The 25,220-nt window shown below is 41.5% G+C and overlaps 1 protein-coding gene across 3 annotated transcripts in view; it reads right to left on the bottom strand.

Annotated features, from left to right (window-relative positions):
• Nucleotides 1–22,208, bottom strand: part of ppp2r5ca (protein phosphatase 2, regulatory subunit B', gamma a) — a 28,103-nt gene extending 5,895 nt beyond the window's left edge. The window contains exons 1-12 of one of the 3 annotated variants that reach the window (XM_054795959.1): nucleotides 22,063–22,208; nucleotides 21,918–21,983; nucleotides 20,838–20,982; nucleotides 9,097–9,296; nucleotides 3,577–3,687; nucleotides 3,234–3,326; nucleotides 2,959–3,089; nucleotides 1,893–1,952; nucleotides 1,595–1,703; nucleotides 1,342–1,395; nucleotides 1,093–1,263; nucleotides 879–1,006 (exon numbers count right to left, since the gene is read on the bottom strand). In XM_054795959.1, the coding sequence (XP_054651934.1) occupies nucleotides 879–1,006; nucleotides 1,093–1,263; nucleotides 1,342–1,395; nucleotides 1,595–1,703; nucleotides 1,893–1,952; nucleotides 2,959–3,089; nucleotides 3,234–3,326; nucleotides 3,577–3,687; nucleotides 9,097–9,296; nucleotides 20,838–20,982; nucleotides 21,918–21,983; nucleotides 22,063–22,089 (1,295 nt within the window). In that variant the 5' untranslated portion in view covers nucleotides 22,090–22,208. Of the gene's footprint in view, nucleotides 1–878; nucleotides 1,007–1,092; nucleotides 1,264–1,341; nucleotides 1,396–1,594; nucleotides 1,704–1,892; nucleotides 1,953–2,958; nucleotides 3,090–3,233; nucleotides 3,327–3,576; nucleotides 3,688–9,096; nucleotides 9,297–13,963; nucleotides 14,169–20,837; nucleotides 20,983–21,917; nucleotides 21,984–22,062 lie in introns of those variants that run through there. The other 2 variants (XM_054795957.1, XM_054795958.1) reach the window with 2 other exon arrangements.
• Nucleotides 22,209–25,220: the final 3,012 nt, after the last annotated feature.

Below are 25,220 nucleotides of genomic sequence, written 5' to 3'. Positions count from 1 at the left end.
ATCTCCAACATCAGCACTCCCATACAGGCAGTCTGTTCCTCACTCCACTCCAGCACTTCTAACCAGTATGCAGACCCCACGTGATCACAACCACAGAGCCAACAAAGGAGCAGGATGACGTCAGCCATGTGAGAGCACCCCTTGCTCAAGTCCAAAACAGACATCACAGTTGAGTGCAAACCACGCCATGCACAAGTCCGTCGCGGTGGCACAGAAGTGGCCAAGTTCAACACGACAACCCCATCGCACATCCAAAGCAGCACCACAAAAAACATCATAACGATCCTCGCAAGAGGCAAACAACCCTCCCCGCCCCGAACAACCAATGTCGTTGTCCAATTTGACAAGCTGTTTTCCTCATACCGACTGTTGCTGACTATTTTTCTGTTTGAGTAATTTCACTTGATCAAGCCTTTTTCTAGGATTCCACACTACAAAGTAAGTAATAAAAGTATGTATGATTCGTGCTGATATCGAATCAGATTGATATCGTGTCAGCCAATATGCAAGGCTGCAATATTGTGTCGTATCATAAGTGAAAAGGTTGTATTGGACACCCCTAGCTGCATCCACACAGGTTTTGTGTGTGTGGTTTTCACAAAAAAAAGCTCACAAGTTCATCTCACTGAGTAACTTCACTCTAACTACTGTATAGTTGTGGAGAACTTCACTTAGTAGCCGTTTTTCCTTGAGATAAGCAGCAGCAACAGAGTAATTGAAACAAAGTTGAAGCATGCAGCCATATAGTAGTATACACTAAAGCTGACCATGTGACGTTCAGAAAGGCATTGTTTCACACGGGTGTTATATAGCGAGGACGGATTAGCGCAGCCCGAGTGTGAAAGCTGCACTCCTGTGTCACGAGTGACGCGTCTCACTTGTTCCAGTGGGTCTTGGAGTTGCGGTACAGAGCGGGGAACATGATTGGTAGAATTTTTGCCGCGTTGTCGCTGATCAGACTCATGATGTACTCATTATTCCAGTAGTACAGAGCTCTCTCTGCCACCTGGAGAACACATAGAACACCTCAGCGGGACGTACTAGAGTAATTGGTGTACTTTCAGGGCTAAGCTTCAATAAATCATGGGTTACCTGGAAGTGCGGGCTGGACACACATTTGGCCAGCTGTCGGAAGAGAGGCTCCTGCACTTTAACAAACTCGGACGGCTCAATGACGTCCAGAATCTCCTCTAGCTCGTTGAGAAACATCACTTCCTTGGGACTGTGGGTCTTTGGCCAATACTTGAGGAGAGCCATGACCACCTTTTGATGGAAAAGTAAGAGAATGTTAAAGCACGTTAAGCCAGTAAGGAAACATGTACAAGAAATTATTCAACATACCGGCTCAGTTAGGGTGCTATCCTTTTCTAAAAACTGCACCACACAGTAGGCCAGCTGCAAAAAAAATCCCCCCCAAAAGTTAGTGTTTCTGCAGTGCTTTTGCTCTTAAACTCAACTTGCATTCTATCAGACATTGTTTACATTCTGCATTAATGTGATGCTGCTGCTTAAGACAGGTCCCCCATGCTTCAGCACTGTAGTCTGAGCTTTTTTATGGTTTAAAAAGGGGGGGGGAAAAACACACACACTGTACCTGTGGATGGTAGACACTGAGTGATTTAACTTTGTGTAGAGGTAATAAAACCTTCAACAGGAATATCTTGTGCTCTTCTTTTAGAGGTAAGGCAAATCCATTGATAATGCTGCAAAACAAAACACAAATGAACCAATTTTGATTGGCACTGTGAGAGTTACTAATGTAACAATATGTTTATTATTGTAGCGGTGTAGAACAGCACTTCATCTCCAGTAGTGGACCTTGATTGACTGTACGATCTGCCTAATGTTGTGCTCTGCGAGTGTATAACAGTGATCATAATGGTGAATCAAACCTTCCAAGTATTTCCAGTAGTTCAGCAATACCATTGTGGTGCTCAGTCTCATAGATAAACCTGAAAAAGAAAAGTGAATTGTTATAGGAGCCACAATACTATAGGTCCTCATATAGTGGTCAGGAATTTTTAATTACTCAACTGCAGAGAGCTGTAGGTGTTATGGACAAGGTGCTTATTAGATGGAGGAGGTCTTTATTTGCAAAACATGTTTAATGATACTAGTCAATACATTACAATATGACGTGTACAGTTTTAAACCTCGCTCCGGTTTTTGCCAAAACATCTTATTCAAATGTTTTGTACACTGGCTCAGATTTTGTATATTGCACGGAACAAACTAGTCCGTTTGCCCTTTACTGTATAGTTCTGTGAAATTGAGTGCCCAAATAAAATACCCTATGCGTTGCTGACTCACTGTCAGTGCATTTTTTGAAACAATTTTTTTTTATTTATTTTAATTTATTTTTACATCGAGGCAGCAATTTGATAAAGGTGAGGAAGACTTCTGAATTAGCTCTCGGCAGGACGTATAGGAAGTCTGCAACAACATTAAGTTCCATCTATTCATCATCTATTTATAATTATTTCCCATTGTTTTCTGCGTGTAAAGCTGGAATTATCATCTCCAAAATGTGTTTTTTGTTAATATTTTTTGGGGTGTCTGCAAGTGGATGTACATTATTTCCTATGGGGAAAAATTGCCTCGGTTTTCGTACGTTTTGGTTTTCATCGTAGCTTTTGGAACAAATTAATGACAAAAACCAAGGTACCACTGTATTATAACAAATATACACATTATATTGTGTTACGGCCCCCGTTACTGACTGGAGGGTAGAACTCGACTATGAAACACATACAACAGCACTCTGATAATAAACTCCACTGTAAACTTTGCCACGTCTCCCCTGCCTGAAACTCACTTCTCCTGTCCTGTTGTGTTGAAAGCAATGTCGCTATCCAACATGTATTTATACATATGGATGCATAAATATCCCCTTTTGCGGCTCAGATCTGACTATGTTTCAGGACTTCTGTGTGAAAAGGGACTAAAAAGTGCACTCACCTATAGAAAATGTTATTAATCTGTTTTCTGATGTAAGCTCTCAGGCCGAGGAACTTTCCATAGATCCTATGGAGGGTCGTCTTGAGGAAGTCTCGCTCTCTGGGATCTTCGCTGTCAAATAGTTCTAGAAGCTTAAATGCAGGAGAGAGAGGGCAGACAATACATGAAACTCTTTGTAAACGTGCTGTTTTTTCAAACAGAATGGTTTTCCATTCTGCTGTCAAGCCATTTGTCTGCACTGACAAGAGCCTGTTCGCAGCCAAAACCTTTCTTACCTGCATAACAAATTTCTGGTCGATGTATTTCTTCGCTATGTTCGGCTGAAAGTCAGGCGATTCTAAAAACCTAAGGAAAAATTCATACACGAGCTGCAAGAGAAGAAAAGAGCGAGATGAAGATGGACAGAATTCAGAGTAAAATATGTATGACACCCTGTGTTGCTTGGTGTTCTGCTCGTTAACCAATTCTCTTATAACATTCAAGAGGATGTTGTGCTAACTTCTGTTTGTGCACACAATTTAAAAAAAGTGTTTGTCCATTCACGATTGAAGGATACATATGGTGCCAAATCGCTGCAGGAACTTAATTGCTGTTTTGACAAATTCAACCGATAGCTACCTGTAAGTGTGGCCACGCCGCTTCAAGCGTGGGTTCATCCTCCTCGGGATCAAATTCTGCTCCAGTGGGGTTGGATGAAGGAGGCAGCGTTCTGAACATGTTCACAGCAAACTAGGACAAGACAAAAAAAAAAAAAAAGATTGATGTCATACATTTTTCATTCCACACAGAGAGACAGGCTATTGCAACTATCAGAGAGGTGTTCCTTTAACCACAATCAAAATATGCCGAGATGTAATGCTTAGAAAAATACCAGCTAGAACTCTGATGCAGTGCCGTTCAACACCATTACGAACTACAACCACAATAAAACATAACCTTAAATTAAACAATACAGTACCGTACTATATTGACTCAAATATAAGATGCTGTCTGAAAAAGACAAGATCATGTTTAGATTTACATTAAAGGCATATGAACACGAGGCCAATGGCACGGAGCCTGAGCCCACTTAACATCTAAAACCTAGGTTCCCAACGTGGGGTACACAGCTTGCCATGGGGGTACATGAATAAAACTTCAAACGGCTTGACTACATTAACGCGCAACACTGAAATTTACGTAACACCTAATGTGAACAGCCACAGCGGGTACAGTGCAGAAGAAAGGTGACAGCATGAAGTTGTTCATTGTTCTGTGTGTGTTAGATGAACAAGCAAGTCGGTTTGATCATGACGCTGAACATCGAAAGTGTTTAATCTTGGAAGATTTTTCAAGATTATTTATATTGTGCTCAAAATGAGAGCTGGTCCTGTGCAGGAGTTGTGCAGTCAGATGTCTGAAAGGGTACGAGACTGTGAAAAGTTTGGGAACAACTGATCTAAAGCATGGTACGTTTGGCTAGTGTGAGAGCAATGAATCACACCCAGGTGAAGCACGTTTCCCCTCTTTTGGCACAAGGGGGAGGTAGTCTCGGGCCGGCACGAATCCATACACACCTACGTAATAAAAGACGTTTCATTCAATTGTGAAATGAATGACAGTGGCAACTTTGTGAAAAATAAATCAGACTGATTTGAGGACTGAAAATAGTCCACTAATCAGAGAAATTGCAGAGATATAGGGTGGAACATTGGGGGCACCGCAATGTTTCAAAATTTAATTTAATTTTTTACAATGTGCTGTGAAGTAATAATTAACGAGCAACAGGCCACACTTTGGACAGGTAGGGGGAATCGTGCCCAAGTCCTCTACGGTACGAATGGCCTAGTGCGAGTACGCCCTAAAGCATACAAAGCAACAGGAGACGCCAAATGGCTTTGTCATCAAGCAAGTCAGATCACATCAATGACAGGCACTCGCGTCTCAAAGGTTGGGCAAGTTTAAGTTAAAAAAGATATTTGAAGATAATAGTGAACAACCAAGCAGAATCATCAAACATCTCTCAAAATATAACATTTGAAATTACACTCTACCACTGCACACTCTCAAGGTGTCACAAGATATCTTGTCGCAAGATTAAAACGTGACAAGATTTCTGTCTTGTAGGCACCAGGCCTGGGACAATAATAAAGAAATTAATCACACAATAAATGAAAATAAATGTAAAAATCTATAATTTTGCCGGCGTCATTGCATTGCGATATGCACGTGTCTGTTTTCCTCGTCTCCCACCTCCAGAGAGGCATGAAGAGGATTCACTCTGTGCACTGGTTTCAGAACCTTGGCCTGTTTGTACCATAAAAAAAAAAACAGTGGCATGCACCACGTCTCTTTGTCTCAGTGGGTGGAGGCGGGGCCGCTAGTATACACAGAGTGCAGAAGAGTGTAACTTAGTCGAAATTAAATTAGTAGATTGCAATGTATTGTCATATATTTTCTATTTTTTTTTCATTGTACTTTTTCTTCAAGTAAAAAAAAAAAAAAAAGAAAAAAGTCTGGAGAACAAAACAACAACAAACACGCAAAACATTACACAGCTTCTAAACTTGTAAGCCTTTTAGAGTGGTTCCCATATTTGTTTAAAATAAAATGTAGCCAACTTTAACATAAAAAGCTCATTAGAGTTCACATTTCTGCATATCAGTGCTGTTTGCTCAACAGCGTCAATACGCCTGTGCTGAATTGTCATCAATGACTACAGTATTGTACTGGTCCTGTCCTTGAAGGGAGGTATTCTTTCATTTTCTTAATCATTTCTTTATTTTTTTAATTGGGAGAAAGATGTTATTTTTATGATCGATATTTTGTGTATTCTCCATCTGTGACCAGCTTCCCCTTCCTTGCGATCTCATGTGCAACCCACTGTTGCCAACTTGGCCGTTGTCTCACAAAATCTGATGACTTTCCAAACCCTCTAGGTGATTTATTTTCCCAAAAGTGATTAGTGATAAATGTAGGGACTGGTAGTTGGAGACACAGTGAAAGCACTGTTTTTTTGGGAGACTAAGTGAAAACACAAATTGTTCTGCGGTTGCTGCCGAGAGGTGCGTCTTGCCTTGAAGCAGTAACAAGCGGTCAATGCACAATCAGCTCCCGCGGCACACTATCTGCCTCTCCCGGAGTCACCACCTCGCAATTAGTGTGTGACGGGCTCCAAACACATGGCTACAGCGCGCTTCTCGTTATATAACAGATTGCTATGCTCTCATTAATTGCATCGTTTTATTTTACAGCGCAGTAACATGCTTCAGACTCAATTCAAACCTCCCTCACCTTTTTTCTCTCCAGTGTGACTCACTGCATACACTTGCATACCTCCCCTTCCCTTCCCTTGCTCATCCAATCAGCAGTCGGAACGCAATCTAGATGCATGCAGATATTTCACATTCTTTGTGAAAATGGACATTTCCCCTACTTCAGCGTTTAAAAAAAATCATCGTGCTCGGCAAAGGGAGCCCCAATAAGGAGGCTGAAGTGATGCATGCAGCTCCGGAGCCGTGGGTTGCCAACCACTGTCGTAGACCCAATCTTGGGTGTCCTGTGACACCCCTACTACTTAATAATCGTATCGATCGTGAGGTGGCTCGTGATCCCCCCCAACATGAACTATGAAGCCACTATCCACCAGCAGAATTAACTTGCTCAAGCAATATCAACTTTTAAAGAGCTTTTTAAATGCAAAAAAATGCTCTCTCATCTGTTAGTTTTACATCCATTTTATATTTAGGTCCCTGTAACTGTGGGTTCAGGGGTTTTGGTTCACAATAATGCGAGTGTGTGGTAAGTGCGGTATTGAGGCTTCTCGCTGTGTCAACTGACTCCCCCCGTGGGCTGCGGGCCGATCATGGGACAGTGCAGGTGGCCCGCCGAGACAGTGGGAGCCTTGTTCGACAAGACTGCAAGGTAGATAAGCCTGTTGTGGTGTCGCTGCACCGCGCTCCATGTCAAGCCGGCAAAGACGCACAGAGGTAAAAATTGAAAAGGTCATTCACATGACTGCTGAGCTTGTGCGGCGGAGCATCTTGTGTTAATGGTTCAGTTTTTGTCTCACGGCTTTACTAAAGACTGGCCACAGACAAGTATGAACTACAATGGCGAGCAACAGGCTGCTGCTTGTGCTTCAAACGTCAACACTTCCCTTGTGAGCAGGGAATTATCTTACTCAGAATGTCCCACGACACTTTATAGCATAGTTCTGTCATGACAGTTCCACGAATACTATACCATACCATGACTAGGGCCCTATGAAATCAGTTGTTTTTTCCTGAGCCCACCTTTCCCCACACAAACGTTCGTTCTCTTCGCAATTACAGCATTTCATTCACAATATGTCAATATCCACAAGATTTCATGTTTAACAGCAGATTATGTTTTTATTGGCCAAGATTCCGTCAATGTGGAAGTTATAGGGCCCTACATGACTGTTCTGATCGCAGCATAAATTTTTTTAAAAAAAAATAGCATAAAGTAGTTATCAAGTACAGCTTTTGCTTCCTTGAAACTGAACACTATGCTGGTCAGTAGTCACCGTTTTCAAGCCCCATTTTTTTTTTAAACAACCAAACCAAAGACTAATTTAATCTAATCGGTGGTAGAAACTTCAGTCTACTCCAAGTATGTCAGACTCACTCTGTCGTGATGTTTTCCTTAGCTTCTTTGATCACCGTTACCTTAAAATTGGCATCATAACGCCACCTTTTGTGTGCTAACATTGCACAACCTTTCATTGTTTTTGAGCAAGTCTCCTGACTCTCTGTCCAGGTCACTGATGTATGCGTGTGTGTGTTTGAGAAAGAAGAAAAGCTATGACTCCCTGTTGGTAAACTGAGTTTTCATGTATAAATCTCTATACAGGCCCAGTCTTTTTCAAACTTTTGTTCTGGGGGGGGGGAATATTTGTGGTGCCCACCACAAATAAATTTGGACCGCCACAAATAGATTGGCGCCAGCTGTTCGCCATCGCTCATAAACCCATAACGCACCTGGTTTGCCGGAAAATAAGAAGACAGAGGGGATCAATGCTGCCAATTACACGACTTTGTCACTATATTTAGCAAGTTATAAGATCTCTAGGTACTCTTTTTTTTTTATTTTTATAAACGCGACAAGCGAAAAATCTAAGACTTTAAGCAGTTGTAAGCCTTGTCTTGTTTATTTAGCAAGAGAATAAACATCTTTTTTATTGTTGTAAGCATGTTTGCTTACAACAATAAAAAACAATAAAAAACACTGACATTGGCTGGCGACCAGTCCCGGGTGTACCCCGCCTCTCACCCAAAGTCAGCTGGAATAGGATCCAGCATACCCTTGCAACCCTAGGGAGTATAAGCGGCATAGAAAATGGATGGATGGCATATTTTTCTTATCTCTTTTCTATTCACTCAATTATGCAAATTCCATGATTCCCACCAACCACTCACCACTACCACAAATAGATTACAGTCCTGTGGGGAACACCGCATGTTATACTCGAGTCCGGGTAATGGCATACAGTAGGTAACATGGTACTACAGATTCATATTGACTTGTAGCAGGTTGTTGTGGATATGGAGAAAGGTAATAGAATGTGGTGAAAAGCAAAGACCAGTCTGTTTGCAGTTGTTAGCATCAGACGTCTGTTAGCCTCTGGACTGTGGTCATGAGACGCAGGGGTGATGGATTGCTCCGCGGTTCAAATAAATGTTCTCTCACTTCAGGCTAGCCCGTTTTTCCCTTACTCTGAGGTGGACGTAGCAAGCTGACCAGCTGTCGAGATCCGGCCAGATTTGGGGGGCTGTTGTCTTTTATTTGCCTCATTGGATCTTGTTTTACAGCACAAGCTCATGGTGGCTCATACTGGTTGTTTCTTCACTCAAGGCATAGGACTTATTGTATTTCTTTATTAATTAAATGAATAATCAATTACCAAAACATCAGATAACACACTATATAACAGACTTAGAAAGTAGAATTGATCTAATAGAGACATTGGCAGTTGCAGCAGGCTGTAATGTTAGTCTTGCTCTTAAGCACCCTATATTTGGGTTGGGTTCATTTTCACCAGCATGCCCTTATTCTCTGACCGAGTTCCACCCTCATCTTCATCTTTTGACACAAACAGAGCACCCCCCATCCATCCCAGCCACCAGCTCCACTGACCATGTGAACCACCTCCGGATAGATGGGCTCTGTGATGACATTCCTGTTGTGGGTGATGTACTCCACCATCTCGCTCAACGCTGCTCGCTTCACCTCCTTCCATTTCAGGTCGCTCAGTGGGTCGGACAGGAAGTCGAAAAGGACGCAGCACTGCCGCAGCTTCTGGATGAAGAGCTTCTCCTGCTCCGCGGGGGCCACGTCTGAGGACAGAGTCAAGTGGGAACACAGGGTTAAAAATGGCCGACAGACAGTGTAACTGCAGCTACACTTGATAAGTGAAGCATCTGAGAATATCAGAGAAGGGGAAGCCATGTTTAACGAGAGGGAGGTGGGGACGTACGCAGGAAAGACGCGGTAGGCGTTGCTGTCAAGAATGAATACTGAGCACAGCGATTGAATGTGAGAGAGATGGAAGCTGGCAAATGAGTCATGAAGACTCAAGTGCAGGGACGGTTCGAACCCAGGGGGCGGATAACAACACAGCAGAGAGGAGGAGAGAGGACATAATGGAGAGGATGAGGGCATTTGGGAAGTAGGTGAACGGTCTCGGCCCAGATATTTGTTGCACACGAGAGGGAAGGAAAAAAATAGTTTATTATTGGTACGTGGTGTTTGGAGCACTTCCTGTTTCGCTTCATTTCCATGTGTAAACAAACTCTAGCAGTCACACGGACACACAGGAAATACAGGCCTCCAGACTGCGACTAAAATATGAGACATCGCAAGTAATTTTTCATCTACTCAAGTAGAGTCAATAGAGGACGGCTTGTCGCAGTCTGAGCCTATTGATGCCAGCGTATGTGATTGCTCACATTTCAAAATCGTATTGATAGACTTTTCTACCATCTTTGTTTACACATTTTGCCTGGCCCTCACTTTCTTTTGCCTCTCTGGCAGTAGCTAGCTAGCTAGCTAGAGTTAACCGCCTAGCCTCTGGTCCACCGGTTCCAAATCTGACTCTTTTTTTTTTAACCCACTGTGACATTTTGTCTTTAAAACAAACAAGCAATGCGGTTCGTTCGGAGCTTGATTTTGTCCCAAAGGTAAAGTACGACGGCTGTCACGTTCATGGGGTACATGCCAATTTACTTTTTTAAAGTGTCACTTGACAGCCTTGCTCTGTGCGCTTGCTCTCTCCCCTCTGATTTTTAGCAGCTCACCAAAGAATATTTGCTTCAACTTTTATTATTTTTATAACTCTTCAATTTAGACATTATGCCTGTATTTAATGACAAATGACCACAAAATAGCAGACAAAAACAGCACACTGACTGGAGATGTGCTTTGTAAATAAAGTACAATTGAAAAGTTGCCACATAAAACACAAACAGCTTACCTCTACTTTCCTTTGGTCAAAGTATCGTTAATAGTGTTAGATACACCTGCTCTATCATAAACCTGGACACTCAATTTATACTCTTTAATATTAAGCAGGACAGATTCATATAAGAAAGATTTCAATCATATTTTATTTTGTTAATTGTGCTATTTTTAACAAAACAAGAACAATTCATTTCCGATGTATCAGTGTTACTCTAAAACAAGCATCAAATTAAATTCAGGTTTTGTGTCAAATAGTACAAAACTTGTTTCAGACAAAGGAAAAAAAAAAAAAAACAACAAGGTGTCCCCCCCCCCTTTTTGTATTCTTTTGCATCAACCCTACCAGTTAATTTGCCCATTTGATTTTATAACTATTGAATATTTTTTGTTGCTGACAAACCTGTGCTCCACACTTCAACCCAGTAGTTGACAGTAACTTTCCAGTAACCACTTTCTGTCATATAGTAGAAACCATGACTTTTTCATACCGTGGTATACCTTGAAACCAGTAACCGGCCCATCCCTAGTGTGGAGACAGCTACATTCACTGATACTTTTTTGCTGATATTCTTCTAACTGCATTTGCTGATAACACTAAATCACAGACATGGCTCATGGATCAGAAATCACCACAGGTTGTATCGGAAATTTCCGATAAATGAATTACACCGGTATTGGAACCTGGATCAGACGGGCCCCAACTTTGGTACATAAATAATAAATGTAAAAGTCATAGTTCACCTGCATATGGTAAATCGTATGTTTAGGATGACTTTCCACATTGAGGGATACAGAACAGTTTGACGGCTGCTATCTGACACGTTGGACGATTTGTTTGTGTACAATTGATTAAAACCTGCTTTGTCACTCTTGAAAAGATTGCAAACAATTCTGTGGCCACAACATTTACCCCGATGGCATGCCAAGTGTGTGTTACTCGTGTCGCTGCACAGCAGCATGTCACAAAAAGCACCTTAAACATGCACTTTTGGGGGAAGTATTGAGAGAGTAAAAACCTGTCGTGGTCAACATTACTGAAAAACCTGCAAAATAAATTGAATATACAACCCTGATTATAGTCTAATTTACAAAAAAGCAAAAACCAATGCATTTTGCATTAGCAAAGAGTGAATAGAAAAGGCCACTGATGCCACTGACCACGACACCATAGAAACTATTCAGCATGGTCACCAGACTGCATGTACAACTGCTTTAATCATTTTAACAAATCGCAATTAGTGTCTTTGAGTTGCAGCTCAACGTGTTGCCGGGTCGTGCCCCCAGGTCCGCTTCTGTTACATAAGTCTGTCTGCCTGCGTTAGAAATATTGTATGTGGTCCTAAAATACCCGGCGGCTTGTTGTGTAACAGACAGAGGCGCTACATTGTTGGTGGCAAAATTGATGTGAACCACAATGTGACTTCTATTAATGTAACCCGCAGAACACCGAGGGGAGGGGAAAAGCATGCGACACACACACAAAAAAACAGTGTCTGTCATCGTGTCTGTTGGAGAACAGAAGAATGATTTACGTCAATGGTGCTCTTATTCAAAAGATAATAGCAATCAGAATCACACTGGAACCACAGCCTCCACTTTTACCTTGATCAAATAAGCTGATGGCTGCTTTATCTGCAATGTGTTATGGTCAACATAAACACTGACTGATACTATTTATCCTTATGAAAGGGGACACAGTGTTACAGGTTGGGAGGCATATGAGAAAGTAAGCAACATGTGATTGCTTGCAACCAGGATTTGTGCAGCTTTGGAGTCACAGTTTGCAACACTGGCAGCATTTAACACAACCACTGCTCTCCTCTGAGCAACACAATTAGGAAATAAGGACTAACAAGTCAATTTGAATGCCCCACAGGACGTAGACAGAAGTCTACCAAATATTTCTGGGAAAATACACCAAAGTTCAAGTTCACATGGAACTTGCGACATTCGTAACTGGTCCTCGTCGCTGTACAACATGGCTGAAGTGACACTATGCTGAAACGATTAATAAAGAATGGACTGCAAGCTGTGGGACACAGAACATTGTACAGTATTAACATTCAATGATTAGCTTCTTTTTATACTTGATAACTAAGAATGTTGAAAAGCATACCGTAATCCTGGTCTTCCTCCACACTATTCCTCAAAGGGGAGTAGTGGGTTTTGTTTTAATTACTAACGAAACCACAGTTAACTTCTTTTTACACTTGTATGCCACTTAAGAATGGTGTTATGATGGCAACATGACACAAGAGAATAATTAGTTGTTTTTTTACATTTCCAATAGGAAACTTTGTTTCTAAATATAAACAAAATTGGAAGTCATCCTTGAATGGATTATGATTCAAACAGTGGCTATACTGTATTTAAAAAAATAATTAGTTTCCAGTGTATAATGTTGGATCCAGCTCATTATTGTAGGCTTATGTTAAAATTAGCAACTCTAAAGGACGAAGGTGGTGAAACAGAGGAGATACTTGGCGGAGGTTCCTGAAGTGTCAATGAAAATGCAAAGGAGAACCACATGTTCATTTGACTTTGTGCAACAATACTGAAAAACAGCACTGACTTGCCTGGAACAATAAGAAGCACATATGGCACATTTAACGCCGGAAACCGCATGTATAGATGCAAAGATCCTGTGGCAAAAACTACCTATGGGCAAGGGTCACAATGATAGAGACACACACACACACACACACACAGTGGCTTGTGTGGCTCAATAGAATGCAATCAATAATTGCCCTGGTTTGCAGGCAGCTAGGGCCGGGTCTACAGATTGCAGTGAGGACAAGAGTGAGCCTTTTAAACAGTTCATTGTACAAAAGTGTGACATGTGCTCCGAAGAAGACGTTACATGCAGCTGTACAAAGTGTGTGAAAGCAGATTACGTTCAATATTCCTCAATTCTGCCATTAATTGTATTTGAATGCTACCAAGCCAAATGACAAGGAAATCAAAACGATCGCAGCATATCAGAGCAATCGGATAACACTCTAACATGTGTGTATTAAAAAAAGATGGCATCAGTGCTTATTAATGTTGTCACATTTTATCTCTGCACATCCTTTGAACTGTGGAATCTATTTTGGTTTACTTCAGGTAAAATAGCTAACGCATTCCAAATGACTCTTTGCCAAATTTGGAATGAAATATCTCACTGAAACAGGAGGAAGCATACTTGACAAGAGTTTGAAGGACAAAAATGTAGAATACAAAGGTACACGGCCTAATCTTAACGCAACTGATGAACGGTTCATGGTCTGACGCCACTTCCGTTATCGTCACGAATGGCGGGGGGATGGGCAAGGAGAGTGGTTAGCTAGCAAGCTAATAAAATGAGCATTTTATGGTATCAGTGTTCCCCAAGAAAGCAAACGGCTGACTAATGAGAGCCCCCAGGTTGCTCAGTGCTCCGGCGCAGACTTTCGGTCTCAATTTATGCAGCTAAAAGCGCTGTAAGCAGTGAAGGGGAGCTGGAGCACAGCAACCCCCCCCATTCCCCGCGACAATACAGGAAGAATAATTAGTCCGTACGTACCTCTGAAGTGCATAAGAGCCACCGGCTGAAAAGGCCCATTGGAATTAGGTGCATCCACAACCATTCTGTCTGCAGATTTATTGCATGTCAACATGTAAACCTCAACCAGGAAGGTGATCCACTCACTCAGGGAGAGAGGCCAGCCTCCATTTTAGCACAAAGCAGATCAGAAAATGAAGCTCCCTGCCGCTGGAGGGAACTGGCTAGTTTGTGACGTCACGTGCGAGGGAGGACGCCCATTTGACTGAGCTCGGACTGCTCTCGTGCAATAGGAAACGAGACTCCCTCCACGGATGAAGGCAATTGGCTGAGAAAGGGGGTAGGGAGGGGAGACAAAAGTGGGTGGGACAGGCGCTGGAATGTGGTGCCTTGGCCCCGCCCCCCAGTTGCTAGTCTCTGCTGACGCTATATGCTAGGCAGCCCAGGCCCTTCCACACATCATCAGAGCAGATCGATTTGAGTGTATTCCACACTTGGGCCATTTATACGGGTTTCTGCATTATCTGTTTGAGCATTTGGAGCTGGAAATTACTGAGTGTCTCCGAAGCAACACACTGTCTGCTTAGGCATGGTTCAAAGATGGAGGATGAGAATGGAGAGCTTATGTGTTTTGGATTTAACTGACTAATGTAAGGAGACTAAGTGAAAGGGGGTGAGGGGACTCAAATCTTGGGCTTTCAGCATGAATGCAAATTGCAGTTGTCATACTAAAGTGCATCTAGAATAAATTGTTAGTTCACTCACAACACTGTGTATTTTTTGCAAGATGACATGCTGTGCTGCAGAAAAATAACTTGCAAAAAAAACTTTTATATGTTTTTTTAACAGAAATATAAACCAAATTCCACCCTCTGCCAAGAAATGAAATTTCTGGTTAAACAATCAATAAAATTCACAATCAGCCCAATAAAAACTGACCCAGGACCTGTTTGGGAAGGGCTATCATAAACTGTTTTTTTTTCACATGATTCACCAAGAATGCACAGTGAAACCACATTCATAACACAAGACTGTCTCTCCATATCATTTCACAATGTTGCACACTGAACATTGTAGCGCGCTTGAATACAAGAGCTGTATTATAACATCAGTATGATTGTAAAAGACCGCATTCTTAATGGGTTTTATGAGACTGAACATGAGTAATAATAGCATGCTGTTGCCGAGGGGGCTCATTCTAAACTGTCATATAAGTGTATAAATAAGTTAACCACTGGAAAGTAAAACTCAGCAAACTAAACAAATTATGTACTGACTTTGATTACCAGTAACACACACACCAAGTGGGAAGTGATTTGATGGCACTATCTGCAGGTGGAAAAAGAGTGTTGCAGCTATAAATCCAGCAGGGGGCGCTGTCTCACCAGTCAATCCAATATTTTCCAGCAGGAAGAAGCTTTGACAAGACTTGATGTTGTGTAAGTACAATACTGTATACCTGTAATTGTTTCTAAACGACATTTAAAATGTGTTTAATAATTGTAGCAGGCATATGATAGGGTTAAGAGTAGGAAAAATGGGCATTTTTAGGGCTTTTTCTGGGTGCACCCATTATTCGTGGTGTTGCACCCTTTGCTGGGTGGGCGTCTTGGAGCATATACTCTGCTACTAGCAGGAATCACAACTGATCGAGGCAGATGGCTGCCTCACACTAAGTCACGGTGCTGTTAGAGCTCAAGTTGTTCCTTGCCTCTGTCACCAAAGTGCTCCAAAGCCTCCACGTGACTTACTTTATGCCCCCTCCTGGTAGTAAAATGCACCGAGAGCCTTATTATTCACCAATAGATGACGACAACAACTGCTGTCTCTTCAACAAAGCCAGTAAAAACAATCTTATAAAACGGTATTCCTCCCATAAAATGTATTTGCAGGACAATCGTGACATAAAAAAACTCAATTTAAAAGTTGAATGGTGAACTCTGGGGAATAAGTACACTTCCACGTTTGACCAGAAGGTGGCAGCAAAGACTGATAGCAGAAGATGAGCTGTCAGTCATTCATGCTCATGAAACATGCAATGCTGACCGACTAATCAGCTATGTCAAAACTCTTATTTGATTCGTGTAAGGCGGACAGTGATTGACATGTGATCACAATGCGGACAAAACCCATCAAAAATGGGATGGTGACCGTCCTTGAGTGTTATTTGTGTGGCAAGAATTAAGGCTTTTCTTCATGTTTTTTTCTCCCCAGGTCGATGCCATGGGATATTGAGTGTGCTAGGAACAGTTGCTTCATTGCTCATCCTTTGTGGGTATTGAGTTATACATGTAAAAGTACAGCCTTATTGTCCACGAACACAGTCGTTCCTCACCACATCATGATTCGAATTTCGCGGCTTCACTATGGTTTTTCAAAAATCTATTAATAAGTCATGGTGTTAATAAATCGTGGTTGAATACAGCATATTATTAGTCAAAAATATGCATATTTAAGCAAATGTTACGTATTTGTTGCCAAAGTTAAGCATTTTTAAGCGTAAAAATGGCAAAATGAACTAAAATACACATATGACATTCACAAGAGGCATCAAAGACACTGGTGAAAGGTACTATTCTAAATAGGACACAAGGTGACAGTCATGTTGCTGTTCGGTGAGACACACAAGGATCAGACTTGCTCGCTGGAATAACAAGCTTTCATTGCAGGTTTGAATTATCTCACAAGAGACACAATTGTCCCTAATAAAAATCCTTAACAAAAACACGGGCTACTGTTACCAATTCAAAGTTGAAACTCAACTCTGAACCCCCGATGTCACTTCCTGTCCGCCTCTCTTTCAGGTCCCTAAGGGAACGCATTATAGTAACACACACGAGCGCGAGTCTTATTTATGTCTAAAATGACTTGTTTAAAACTGTAGGCAGACGGTCATAAACAGGTTTTCTATGCTCTAACTATGAAAATAATCCATTTATATATAAGCAATCTTACTTTGTGGAAATTTACTCGACACAGTCTGGTCTGGAACCAGTTAACTGAGACCAATGAGGGTTTATTGTATAACAACTGTCAAATACAAGTAAACTGTCAATTTGTAGCACAACACGATAAAAGGAAGCATAGCTTAGCTACACCTGTTCACTGACCAAAGGTTTCCATATACATATGCCTGAGCACCAAAGCCTACAATGACACCTAGAGGACAGGAGGTTGTCCTGCATAATAAGTGCTAAATTGCACTCACTCACTTTTCTCTTCTTTGCACTTAAAGGCGGAATCATTCAGCGTCACCGAGCGGCCGTAAGCGACACCTGGCCGGGTCCTCCCCCTCCAAAACCTCCGGCGGAGCTTCCCAAAAATTCTCACTTTGACCGCAGAAGCTATGATTGGTCAGCTTTTTTTTTTTGTACATAATTTCAGGGTATTCCCTTTCATGAAAGCACCATAAACGCCGCCATAAAGCTTCATAAAGTTCAAAACAATGGTGCAAATTGAGGAGCGCCTCAGGAAAGATATATCTAATACGCAAATATTAGTAGTTCTATGAATATATGATAAATATGAGCGGTTTCAGAGCAAAATGGTCAATAAAAGTGGCTTATGTTCCACACTGATTAATTTCAGCTTCAACAACAATCGGAACGTCACAGTCACCATTGTTTACTACAACACCGGAAGCTAAGCTAAGCTAGCTTAACTATTGTAGCCAATCCTTGCATATTTAATGTGATGCTTTTGCTCAAACTGTATGTTAGTCAGTATGTCCTTAAATATATTAAAAAGTAAGCATATATATATTAAATATATTAGATATTGAATAAATGAAATGAAATGAAATTAATAGCTAGTAAAAGAGCTGTTTTGGTAGGGAAGTCAGCCCCCGCCGAAGAGCAATATACAGTATGGATCAAGAGCGCATAGCAGTCACTGCTTCTGTTTATTGCGGTCACGCAACATTAAACTGAGCAATTACGTGCTAGTCTCGATGTATGTTTCAGATTGGAGGGGTAATATTTTTCTTTCCCCAAAATTCTATCCAGTAAATTTGACCAGTATTGGACTGATGCCGATACAAAGTACAGTGGAACCCCGGTTAGCATGTTTTTCGTTTAGCGTAAAAAATTTACACCAATATTTTGCCTCCGTTTGCACACATTTTCCAGTTAGTGTACAATATGACACACGTCATGTCGCGTTATTAATACACTGTCTTTTAATCACAAGGCGTCCTTGTTAGCATCCTTAGCTTGCTAACAAAATGGCAACCAGAACCTGACTGCTGACTGTGAACATAAAATATGTTTTTTATAATTTTACAATTATCGGCTGACATGCATTAAACAATTCTAAATGCATACATATGATGAATGAAAGGGATACATATTTTTATAAGTTTTACCTTCATTGAAGACGTGATTGTCCCCAAAGCGACATCAACCCCTTCCTTTTCAACACCACCTTCCTGTTTCGCCATGAGTTACTTCTTCCATTCAATAGTGTTTCTCACCTTCTTATCACTTGCAACTTTCTTTGGTATTGGGTTACTGAGGTAAGAAACACGATTGAATTCAAGAAATAACTCATGGCAAAACAGGAATGTGGTACTGAAAATGACAGTGTTGATCTCGCTGCCCCATTGTGTCTTTGGGAACAGTCAGGTCAAGAATCGCATCTCCAATGAAGGTAAAAGTAACCTTAAATGTTCATTTATCCCTTTCATTCATAATTGATATGCATTTGTATGCATGTCAAATGATTTTCTGCATGTAAAACTATAATGAACTAACTATAAAACTAAACTATAAAAACCTGTTTTGTGATAACATTTTGGCCTTTGAATTGATTAACTGGATTTGCATGATTTCGTATCGGAAAAATTGAGTCAACTAATGAATGACGCTAACCGAGGTTTCACTGTATCAGATCAGACCATCCCTAGATAAAGTCACCACGACGTCCTGGTTCTTTCCGTTTTAATGCTAAAGACATAAACATATACATATTGTCCTACATTGCAGTCTCTGTGTGCGTCCAGGTACAAGAGCAAAACACAGCTGAGGGTAAGTTTCCAGGAAACCACTTAAGGGCACATCCTGCATGTAATGCTGTGTGTAAACAAAGAAGCCATGAAAAATAGATGTAATTGTTCTAACGTCATCCTAACAGTCTTGTCTCAGTGTCTGGCACTGAAATTGCCACAAATATGATACATGCAAGTGAGGGTAATCAATACAGGGAATTAAAACACAGACCCGCTTGCTGAAAACGGTCGTTGTTTTGCAATAAATCAAGCCTCTAAATCCCAAAAAGCTGACACGTCATGCATGCTCCAACCACCAGTGTCTTGCACTTACATCCAGCCTGAGTCAGCGTGACTTTACAATCTTGCAAACCCGGAGATGCAAACCCCCGAGTTGGAATGCTTTCTTCCGGGTACATCTTGATCCTACAGCGCATCATTGGAATTACAGATAAAGCAGCCGATGGGCAGTAGCTCATCAATTATGTAGCGCAACCTCCAGGTTAAAAAGGTGGTCATGAGGATCCACCTGTGCGATACATTATTAATATGGCTGCCTTCCTCCATGTTGGGCAAACATGCACACCCAAATAATGAAAGGAGAAGCATTTGAAAAGAGAGAGTACACCGCATAATGTAATGAAACATGCTCCCTTTATATAAAAATAACTCCCCATGCGTGGTGGCAGACAAGAGACAAATGTATAAGACATTTTTTTAGGGGAAAAAGTCTGAAAAAAAATATTTGAGGTTGTAGAGATTTATACATACAGTACAAAGCAGATGGTGGCGTCAAACGACTTCGCCCCAAGCACAAACAACGATTCAAAATGCATATAAATTCAGAATGAAAGGGATAAATGAAGATTTAACGTCACTTTTACCTTGATTGAAGAAGGCTTGATTGTTGACAAAGACGGCGATGTGGCAGCAACGTCCACACGGACACCACTTTCGGGTTTTGCTGTGCGTGTTTCTCACCTTCTTTATCAAAATGCCGGCACTTGCAACTTTCTTTGGCTCCGTTATGGATCATTTTGCAGCCGCGATCAATAAGAAAATCAGAGGCTTGTGGTGTTTACTGTGTTAGCTCACAAAGAACTACAGAGTCAACTGCTGATGACATCATAGACGGGCAACGGAGGTGGGGGGGTTCAATGACGTCTGGTTCCGGTTTTCATGCTAACCTGGTGCTCACGGGGACGTTTTGTGATAAAAAAAATAGGTTATGAACAAGCGCAGTGTATTCATAACATGACAAGACGCGCGCCATTTTGTCCTCAAACCGAGGCGAAGTTTTTCCGAATTTTCAAAGTAAACCAAAAAAGATACCAAGGTTCCACTGTAGTTCTGAACAAATTTAAGAGATCACCACCCCATATAAATGATCAGCATCGGTAATAACCAACTTTTTTTGTTGTTTTATTTGATTCCGTGATGGTTAAACCAACTGATATTTTTGGTACTAAAATGTAATTATTGTCACCCATACAACAGTAAAGCACATTAGCATTTCTGCATCAAGACGTCAAATTATAGTCATTTCCTTGCACTCCTGAGCAGAAAAACATGTTTTTCAAGACCAAAGGAAGCCAGGATTTTGGGTTATCATGCGAGGACAAACGGTATAGAAGATGGGTGGATGGATGGAAGGATGGCTGGATGAATGGATGGATGGAAAACAACTATTTAGTTGTTTCGTTTGGTTAAATAGCATGAGCTATTATCCTAAATTCCTGGTGGGGCACACTGTCATCCTCTTATGACCATTATTGTTGTTTGCAGTGGATTGCACCATGATAACAGTTGCTTCTAATGGTTCCTTTTTTAAACCGACTTTCAGATATCACAACTGATGAGATTGTGCGGATGTACCTAATAAAGTGATCCATGAGAGTCTCTGCTGCCTACCTGTCAGTGCAGCTAGTTTGTACAGCTCCCTGTTGTCACTGAGGGGGAAGCATGACGAACTCAACCTCTTCTCCCTCCTCCCGACCGAGTGTGACCCCGGCTGCTTCACCCTCATCAGCTGAGTCGCTGGAGCCACTTTCTTACCCTGCGGAGAAAGGGCGAGTATTGGAGGTAATTCAAGGTTGCGACAGGAAGACAGGGGAGGAGAGGTGATGTGCTTAAGGGTCAAGTTCTGCCCCGAGTCGGATCGGGTGGTGATTCTCAGCAGGGGGGGGAAGGAACCTGATCGCGATGGACGTCAAAGTGTGCAGAATAATTGAGGAGAGAGCTGTCACAGGCATCAAACAGCTGATGGAGACATCAGATCTTGATGACATGTCAGTAGGGACAAAGCTACTTGATGGAAAGTCATAAGATCATGGCTCTGATGTCACATGATACATTTTCTCAAGGATTGATTGGGATAAGAGAAAATCAAATATTTGTGTTAATGTGGCATCATAAAAGTCCTTGCAGATATGTGTGGTATCTTTACATTTGACATTTTCAAGGAATGTGAAGGGACCGGATGCAACTCGCTCCAAACGGCATTTTCTGAAACCAAAAAAAATAAGATCACCACCACCGGATAGCATGTTACAACAAAAAAATAAAATAACTGGCATGCACATACACAAAGGCAGTCTCAATTCCGAGTCATTGTGTGGTTATCACAGGTTATACAGGTATATTCAATGATAGCTAATGTTAGTAGCTAAACTTTGCCAAATCGCTGCCATTTGCTGACAACAAACATAACTATTGCGTGTTACATCTTAGGTATTCAAACCAGGAAGAGGCGGGATATAATGCTCCTCGTACGTTCAAATGTTGGTGCCCTCTTGGCAGCTGGAGGAACCGCTGATGTCACACCATCAAAGAACCCGAGTTTAGACAACTGGAGGCCATAAAAGTGCTCAATAGAGCCACAAAGAAGTATGTACACCACAAATGTAAAAGACTATCGTACCAAAGTAGACATAACTTACAACGTGCTATTGTGTTGTAGTGGTAATATGATTTTTTAAAAAAACAACTTACATCATGATCACCGACAGGCCTGTTTTTATTTGCAGGTTTCTTGCTCTTTCCAGACTTACTGGACTCCTAGATGGCAAAACTATGCGTTATCACTTCTGGGATTAAAAATACAGAAAGAAATATGATTCAAAATGTGGCACTTTACCTTCTCTTTTCTGTTCTTCTGAGGCATGATGGGCAGCTCCACTGTCAGCTGGTCGCGGTTTCCCACTAGAGTTCACGCTGGCGTGGCTCCCACTACTGACAATTCACGCACCCACCATGTGACCATGAGTCCGCGCAGGCTGCCTCCGTGGGCACTTCATGCAGATAACAGTGAGGACAAACGGGTGTTTGAGTGAAGGAGAAGTAGTGGAATACGTGAGCTGGTGTCTACTGTGATGCCAAAGCAGCACGGAGTTGACTTTCTTGGGCGGTTGAGCCTCGCTTCTCTCCACTGCCACGTGGGGGCAGTGTTGCACCAGCAGGAATGGACGCCTGTGAACTACGTGTGCAAAATAATGTCATAGAGGACCACAATGTACCCTACTGGACATGCGCTGGATTTTCTAGCATATCTGCTAGTGGTGTAGTGGATGAATCAGAGTCTAATCAACCCATGATAAATGATCTTTACGTGTCAGAAAGCAATTATATTTAAATGAGACGGTTAAGTAAAAAATAAAACAATACATAATAACATCAAAAAATTATAAAGTTGGAACATTATAAGTCTCAATGCCAAGAAAGAAATGTGTTCTTTATGTTTTCTAAAAACAGAGTTTTACGGGAACAGTTTTAATATTACAAAATAGTCATAATGTTAAGGGAATGTTGTTAAATTGATGTTAAGGGAATGTTGTGAAATTGTGAGAATAAAGTTGTAAAAATATAAGGAAAAAAACGTATTGCAACATCAGAAGTCAGGTTCTTGTGAAAAGTGTGTTTTTTTTTTAAAGAGAATAACATCTTAATGTTACAAAAAAGTTATGGGGTAACAATAAAATTGTAGAATTACAAGGAAAAAACATTTCACAGTATGTAAAAGTCTCAATGTTGTATGAATAGTTGTAACACTAAAAAAGTTGTAACGTTACAGGAATAGACATGAAATTGTGAGAATAAAATAATACAAATACAAGGAAAAAAGGTGTATTTAAATTAAAAAAAATCTGAATATTACAAAAAAAAGTCAAGCGTAAACAAGAATAATGTCTTGAATGTGCATTAAGAACACAAATAGTCGCAACATTATACAAACATCATAGTGTTAGGGGAATAAACATGAAATTTCAAGAATAAAGTCATAAAAGAAGAAGAAAAAAGGTCAGAGGGTGTATGAGAATAAAGTCAAAATATTATGAGAAACGTAATACGCTATGACGATAAAATCTTAACGTTACCCAAATATTACTGTATTAAAATGTGGAGGTCTGGACCCAAGATGCAGAAGCTTATCCATCCATCCATCTTCTTCCGCTTATCCGAGGCTGGGTTCCGGGACAGGAGAGCCCACCTTGGAGTCCCCAGGAACTGGTTCCTCATTGGAAGACGTGTCAATAGGATTAAAGAGGTCTTCAAAGTGATATTCTGACAACAGTCAGGCCCCTCCACCCGAAGGCGGAGGGAAACTACCCTCTTGTTCACCGAAGAATTGCCACTCCTCCCTTCGCCTCTCACTGCTGGCAACATGCAGAGTGTAAAAAAGTCCAGCCACTTTCGAGAGGGCTGGTTCCAAAGCCCTTTCTTTGAATCGAGGTGGGTCCAACTATATCTAGCTGAAACTTCTCTACCTTGTGCACCAGCTCAGGCTAATTCACCGCCAGAGAGGTGACATTCCACGTACTGAGAGTTTGCTTCTGCAGCCCAGGATCGGACCACCTAGGTCCCCGCTTTCGGCTGCCACCCAACTCACTGTGTCCTGATGATCCTAGGGGTTAAGTTATCTGAGGTTTTTATGCCCCTGGTAGGACCACCAAGGACAAACAGCTTCTAGGTGAGAGATCAGACAAAGGGTAGCTCAAACAGACCACCTCGCCCGTAGGCCTGGAGGTGGGGCACAATGGCGAGCTTCTGGTACCCGGGGCACAGCCCAAAGAGGCAAAATGAGTCCCCCTATCATGTGACAGAAGCAGAGAGCAGAAGCAGAAGCTCTTCTCCACATTCAGACTCACAATTCAAACCTTTCTGGTGTTTTATTTTTTTTAAATGTCGTGAACCAGTAATGTCCTGCAAATGGACCGTGGGACAGATTTTGGGCACCCCTGCTTTAGGACATTTATTGGCTAGTTGGTTCGAGTTTATGAAACTTGCGTCATTTCGTTTGTTGCATTCCTTTGACTTTTACACCCTCGTTCTTCCTAGCGGTGTTTGCACAATAGGTCTTTGTCCACAGGGGGGCAGTGTTGTAATGTTTCTCTCAAGCTCCTATGCAAGACAATTGATGAAGGGAATAAGGGAATTGATTACCTATCTTCCAGTTGGGGCAAATGGTGGGCTTTAGGGGATATAACTGAAAAATTGAAGCTTTAAGTAAAAGAATTATACTACATGCTACCGAAAAATAGTATGTTTTTGACAGAAAGTCTGACAGAAGAGGAGAGTGGGAACGTGTTCTCTATATTTGTTGCTGTACTGTTCTCTGAATCCATCTTTATCTCCCTTCATGGCCAGTTCATCATCAACACAACGTTATTACTCACTGATACGGTGCCTTTCATTTCCTGGCCCACCAACATCAATGAAAGCAACTGTGATTTTTTTTTTCTTGCACGCTGCATGTGTGTCTTGCACATGGAGGGATGACTGTGCGTGAAGCAGCAATACAATATGTGCTGTCTTCCAATAGAGAAATGAAGCAGCGTTTCTGTAATGGTGCATATCAGCGATGTGAGGGCAGATTTGCTTGCTTCCAATAAATGACTCCCATATTATTGCACAGAAATCTGCGAGGCAAAAAAGCACCTTTTCCTTCACTTTTTTCTTTGTTAGTTTTTGCATTTCTGTGAGCATTCTTTGACGTCTGCTACAACCTTTTTTTGCAGTAAGTGGAGTGCGAGTTGCCATAACACAAGCTTTTTTTATGAGGGGGCTAATGAGCGGCCCTACATTACATTGTTGCCCTTAGAACCAGAGCGTGAGGGGGATGAGGGGGTAGTAGAGGACCTGGTTGAGTTTATCCAAGGTGCACAGCCTCCCGGTGACCATCCATTTCTATCGATTGCTACCCAGCTTGGCCCACACATGCTTGCTGCCTGTGCTACCACCATCGCTTGGGAATTCATCTTTAATTCATGCTTCCTTTCACAAGAGTGAATTTTAATT

This window comes from Dunckerocampus dactyliophorus, chromosome 13 (assembly GCF_027744805.1).
Source record: "Dunckerocampus dactyliophorus isolate RoL2022-P2 chromosome 13, RoL_Ddac_1.1, whole genome shotgun sequence".
Classification (NCBI taxonomy): Eukaryota; Metazoa; Chordata; class Actinopteri; order Syngnathiformes; family Syngnathidae; genus Dunckerocampus; species Dunckerocampus dactyliophorus.
Note: the sequence above shows the minus strand (reverse complement) of the source record. Positions and strands in the feature narration are given on the sequence as shown.